The sequence below is a fragment of the Vombatus ursinus genome, unplaced genomic scaffold, assembly GCF_900497805.2.
Source record: "Vombatus ursinus unplaced genomic scaffold, bare-nosed wombat genome assembly UNPS02014792.1, whole genome shotgun sequence".
Classification (NCBI taxonomy): Eukaryota; Metazoa; Chordata; class Mammalia; order Diprotodontia; family Vombatidae; genus Vombatus; species Vombatus ursinus.
The window spans coordinates 1,010,300-1,016,854 of NW_020954570.1; the positions used below are offsets into that span (position 1 = coordinate 1,010,300).

The 6,555-nt window shown below is 33.2% G+C and overlaps 1 protein-coding gene across 5 annotated transcripts in view; it reads left to right on the forward strand.

The window, feature by feature from the left end:
- The window catches only part of PAM (peptidylglycine alpha-amidating monooxygenase), a 354,803-nt gene that overhangs the window by 291,391 nt on the left and 56,857 nt on the right, over positions 1 to 6,555 (forward strand). For 3 of the 5 annotated variants that reach the window (XM_027869176.1, XM_027869178.1, XM_027869177.1), the window contains exon 16: positions 2,634 to 2,951. The exons of the other annotated variants lie outside the window; for them this stretch is intronic. In XM_027869176.1, the coding sequence (XP_027724977.1) occupies positions 2,634 to 2,951 (318 nt within the window). The remainder of the gene's footprint in view (positions 1 to 2,633; positions 2,952 to 6,555) is intronic. 5 annotated transcript variants of the gene reach the window in all.

The window sequence follows — 6,555 nt, forward strand, 5'->3', positions numbered from 1 at the left end:
ATATATATATATACACATACATATAGTTTTTTTCCCTCCAACTACCCTAATACTTACAAAGGTCTCATGAGTTACAAATATCATCTTTCCATGCAGGAATGTAAACAGTTCAACCTTAGTAAGTCTCTTATGATTTCTCTTTCCTGTTTACCTCTTCATGGTCCACTTGAGTCTTGTATTAGAAAGTCAAATTTTCTATTCAGCTCTGGTCTTTTCATCAGGAATACTTGAAAGTCCTCTATTTCACTGAATGACCATTTTTCCCCTGAAAATTATACTCAGTTTTGCTGGGTAGGTGATTCTTGGTTGTAATGCTATCTCCTTTGCCCTCCGGAATATTTTATTCCATGCCCTGAGGTCCCTTAATGTAGAAGCTGCTAAATCTTGTGTTATCCTGATTGTGTTTCCACAATACTTGAATTGTTTCTTTCTGGCTGCTTGTAATATTTTCTCCTTGACCTGGGAACTCTGGAACTTGGCTACAATATTCCTAGGAGTTTTCCTTTGGGGATCTCTTTCAGGAGGAGATCGGTGGATTCTTTCAGTTTCCATTTTGCCCTCTGGTTCTAAAATATCAGAACAGTTTTCCTGGATAATTTCTTGAAAGATGATGTCTAGGCTCTTTTTTTGATCATGGTTTTCAGATAGTCCAATAAATTTTAAATTCTCTCTCCTGGATCTATTTTCCAGGTCAGTTGTTTTTCCAATGAGATATTTCACATTGTTTTCTAATTTTTCATTCTTTTGCATTTGTTTTACAGTGTCTTGATTTCTCATAAAGTCACTAGCTTCCAATTGCTCTATTCTAATTTTTAAGGAAGTATTTTCTTCAGTAAACTTTTGGACTTCCTTTTCCATTTGTCCAATTTTGTTCTTTAGGGCATTCTTCTCTTCATTGGCTTTTTGAGCCTCTTTTGCCATTTGGGTTAGGCTATTTTTTAAGGTGTTATTTTCTTCAGTATTTTTTGGGTCTCCTTTAGCAAACTGTTAACTTGCTTTTCATGATTTTCTTGCATCACTCTCATGTCTCTTCCCAGTTTTTCCTCTACTTCTCTTATTTGCTTCTCAAAACCCCTTTGGAGCTCTTCCAAGGCCTGGGACTGATTCATATTTTTCTTGGAAGTTTTGGATGTAGGAACTTTGACTTTGTTTTCTTATTCTGGTTGTATGTTTTGATCTTCTTTGTCACCAAAGTAAGATAATATAGTGTGACTCTTTTTGCGCGGCTTGCTTATGATCCCAGTGAGGAAGCTAGCGCAATAGTCTAGGTGAGAAGTGATCAGGACCTGAATAGGGGTAAAACTGTGATTACAGATGATGTTGTATGGGTAATTGGCAACTGATTAGCTATGGGAAAATGAGTGAGAAGGAAGAGTCAGGACAGGTTCTAAGATTGTGAAACTGCATAACTGGAAGGATGCTAGTCTTTGCAACAGAAACAGGGACATTTCAAACATTTCAAAGGATAAGTTTAGGGGAAATAGAAGTTCTGTTTCGGACACATTGAGTTTGATATATACCAGTCATCTAGGTGGTGCAGCGGATAAAGCGCCAGACCTGGAATCTGGAAGACCTGAGTTCAAATCCACCCTCAGACACTTACTAGCTATGTGACTGTGGGCAAGTCACTTAAACGCTATTTGCCTCAGTTTCCTCATTTGTAAAGTGATGATAATAATAGCACCTCCTGGGACTGTTCTGAGGATCAAATGAGATAATAGTTGTAAAGTGCTTAGCTTGGCACATAGTGGGTGCTATATGAATATTCATTATTAGTAGCTATTATTATTTTCAGACTGATGGAAAATCCAGGTAAAGATTTCAAGTAAGCAGTTATAGTTCAGGAGAAATAGTAGGAGCAGATAGGTAGATTTGAGAAATATTTGAACCTGGGGGAACTGATCAAATGTCTAAGTATAGAGAGAAAAGAGAATAGGGCCCAAGACAGAGCACTGGAAAAATAATCATAATGAACTAGTTTTAAAGTATTTTTCTTAAAAATCAGCATTCTTGAAATCAGCTTTCCTTGTTCAAAATCAACTGGAATTAACAAATAAAATATAAAGGTCTGTGCTTCATTTCACAAATACAAATAATTTAGACTGCTGTGGTCTGTTATATGGAAATTGACCTATACTGCCAAAAAAGTAGTTTAGTTACCCATCACTTTATACTTTAATAATACTTCCCTTAAGGAAGGATTTCAAATCATCAGAAATTATTCTTTGAGATTGCTCCTTTTTTAAGGCTTTGGGCTCCAACTTCCAATTAATCTATCTAATGTAAATATCCTTTATTGAAACTTGCTTTGTAATTATGTACACATTATTTTGTCCCTACAAATATGTTCTTAGAAGTCATATAATACATTGTCCATTCTCCTCAAAATAGCAAAAAACAAGTTGTCAGTGTGTACATTGCAGCTTATATTTTGCTTGTTTTTGATTATTGTTTTGTTTTTTAATATATGAAAGACTGGAAACAATCTTCTCCTTGGTAATGAAAAACATAGGATGAGACAGGGCATTTTCATAGAACTGTTCTTTTTTCTTTGCTGAAATTTTGGGAAACTTTTCAACCTTGTCATAATCTTGTTTTCCCCTCCCCTTTTATCTTTTCTCTTTTCTGTGCAGGTGATTTCTATTCCCTCATTTCCAAGCTGCTAGGAGAAAGGGAAGATGTTGTTCATGTGCATAAATATAATCCTACAGAAAAGGCAGAATCAGATCTGGTAGCTGAAATTGCTAATGTAGTACAAAAGAAGGACCTTGATTGGTCTGGTCCCAAAGAGGGAGCTGACCATAATGTGAGGGGCAATGCTATTCTTATCAGAGACAGAATTCACAAATTCCACAGACTAGAATCTACCCTGAAACCACAAGAGACCAGACCTTTCTCATTACAGCAACCCCCACGTGACGAGGGTATCCGGGAAACAGAGCACACAGGAGGTGGGTTTAGGGCATCTCATAAGCAATGTAATGCTAATAAGAGTTTCATTAACAAAACCTGAAGGGAATAACAACTGATGGGTGAATTAATTTATCAAAAAAAAAAAAAAGAACTTACCAATTATTGACAGCAAGATCCTTCAGCTTCCCACTCCCCATCTTTGAAATATTTCTCGTGCTCTCTTGTTCTCTTTCTTATCCAGTAGTATCATATGATGATTCCATTAGACTGTATAATTAGATATATAATATTTATTATACCTATTTTATTTCTATCTAAAGAAATATAGTGCATTATTTATATATACTAAATGTACTAAAATATAATATTTATTATAAAGTAGTATTTATATAAATATATATAAAGTATTTCTATGTATTATAATAATATTAATTTGATGATGTCATGATAAATTTAAATTTGTAGTTCAAAATCCATTTAAGGTACTAGCTATGTGAAGGGGAAACAAATTTTGAATGAGAAAAGCTGGTATTCAAGGAAACTGATTTTTAAGAAAAATACTATATTTTATTTTTGTCAAAAATTTTAAAAATCCTCTTCTATAAAATAAACAAAAATGTAGTCTTTAGTTCTTCCAGTTCTTTATGCTACATTTTAGTGGCCTTAATGAAGACATCATCTGTAACTTAAGATTCACATTGTTTAATTTTTAATTATATTTATAATCATATAAAAAGCTGGAATATTTTTCAGATACATTAAGAAATGAAAGTGATAAATATAGACTACCACAAAATAATATAGTTGAGAAATTGTATAAGGAAAATATTAAAGCTCTCAAAAATGATCCAAATGATTCTGTCATGCTTACAAACAGTCTAACTGAATTATATTATAGGTATTTTAATAAATATTATATTTTAGTATATTTAGTATATATAACATATATACTTTTATATAAGTATATGTAAATATAAATTATACTACATCCTATTCATTTATATTTATAATTATTATAAATTACATAAGTATTTACGGTTTAGATGGCTTTAAAAACCATAACTACAGCAAAATATTTTTAAAAATTAGATATATACTATTCTCTGTCAAGTTTAATTACAACATGAAAATTCTGCTTAAATGAGCATCTTTCCATTATGCCAAATGAAAAACAATATAAAACATAATCTGGTGAGCAAATTCCTAGTATATTAAGTGTTTATAGACCCATTTCTTTGAAGATAATTAAATCTTTCTCAAAGGAATCTTCAGCATTTTTATCTGATTGACTTGTAATACATAACTTATTTTTATGAGTTTGATTTCTTAAAAGTTGCATTATCTATTACCATCTTAATTGGAAATTTGAGTAGTTATTTCTGAAGAAACATAAAACTCATCAATAGCTATCAGATTTATCTTTAATTCTGACCTTGCTAGATTATAAGTTGAGAGTAATAATTTATTCCCTTCAGGTTTCCATTAGAGTAAGCTATGGGTACATCATATTTATCTTTAATTGTATTGTGGTCTCTGTGATATTGATTGTGTTTCATGTTACTTACTAATGTGGAAAGCCAGATAAACTGCATGTGGAAATTATCTCTGAAAAATAACTGGTACGTATGCATGGCAGTTCTCCATGCGAGCTAGAAAGGCAGTGTTGCTTTCACATGGATTGACATTGCTAAATAAGTCTTTGCTGGCAGCCATAAATTATTTATTACCCATCTGATTTCTGTTTGTTATTGAAAAATTATAGTAGTATATTCTGCTTATGGGCAAGGCTCAAATCTCTGCCTATTGGGAATGACCTATTTGGCTTGAACCAAATATTTGGAAGATTCTAAGTGAACACTGGTTCAAATTCAAGCAGAATTAGCTCACTTTTAAGTTTTCTGAAATTTGTTAAGTACAGTAAACCATGATAACATGGAAATATGATAGCCAAAAGAACAGTTTTGGTGAGAACAGATATTTATTCATTGAGTATGTCTGGGGCAAATTACTTCTTCCATTTAAATTCATTCTATCGTCCATTTCAAAATATTATATTTGACAGCATAAATTCAGAGTTTAAGACTTAAAGTACTGTGTTTCTTGACACATAGTCAGTGTCACCCAAAAAGCTAGAGTAAAAATCATGAAAGGAAGAAGACCTGGGTTCAAATCTAAGATTTGTCACTTAACTACCCATGTCACCATGGGCAAGTCATATAAACTTTCTGGACCTCACAACTGAAATAGTAATAATGATAATAATAATAATTTTAAATTCCTGAAATATATTTTCTTGATAAGTAAGTCTTTTACATCCTTGGGTGGCAGTGTAATATAATGGAAAGCACTGAATTAAGAAGTCAGACCAAATGGTCTTTGCCACTTCCTACCTGTTTGACCTTGGACAAGTTATTTTACTTCTCTGACTCTCTGATTCTTCATTTTTATTTTTTTTGTTTGTTTGTTTTTGGCTAGGCAATTGGACTAAGTGACTTGCCCAGGGTCACATGGCTAGTAAGTGTTATGTGTCTGAGGCCAGATTTGAACTCAGGTCCTCCTGATTACAGGGCCAGTGTTCTATCCACTGCGCCATCTAGCTGCCCCTGATTCTTCATTTTTAAAATGAGGAGATTGGATATAATTATCTTTAAAGTACTTTCCATCTCTTAAAACTCCTCTGCTTTATAAAATGATTGATATTTGGAACAAAAGGGACATCACCAAATTCTTTTTTCAAAACATTCCTTTTCGTTCTAATTGAGTGAGTATAGCACAAGTTAATAAAAAAAAGAGTAACCACAACATGCAGTATGAAACCTGATTATAAAAAAGAAATAATTATGTATTTCTTTATGAAATTATTTGTTCTAACTTCATTTCCCTGCCCAACTTTGATAGCTTTTAAAATGGCAAACAATATCACACACTATCCCTTATACAGGGTTTTGTAAAGGTTTCTTATGCTGTATTATCTATCTCAGAGTTGTATCATATGTGCTACAAAACACAATATTAATATTAATATAAGTTTGAGGGCACATGGCCCATATTGATTATTTCATTAGGGTAGGGATCTCCTGATATGTAAACTCTCTCTCTCTCTCTGTCTCTCTGTCTCTCTCTCTCTCTCTCTGTCTTTCTCTCTCTCTCTCTCTCTCTCTCTCTCTCTCTCTTTCTCTCTCTCTCTCTCGCTCCCAGATCTAATTTTCAACTCATAAGTATTTCACAATCTTAGAAAGTTCCCTGGAGCACTGATAGGTTAAGTAACATGCCCCTATCCACACAGCTAGTATGTGTGTCAGGCAAGACTTGAACCTAGGTTTTCATGACTTTAAGCCCAGCCCTCTATCCGCTATGCCTTGCTGCCTCTGTAAAACAAATGCTTTTGTGAGATCTTATATGAATATAGACCTGACTTGCAGCAAAAATCAATTCTGGGGCAGCTAGGTGGCGCAGTGAATAGAGCTCTGGTGTTGGAGTCAGGAGGACCTGAGTTCAAATTTGATCTCAGACACATAACACTTACTAGCTGTGTGACCCTGGGCAAGTCACTTAACCCTGATTGCCTCACCAAAAAGCAATACATAAATAAATAAATAAATAAATAAATAAATAAATAAATAAATAAATAAATAAATAAAT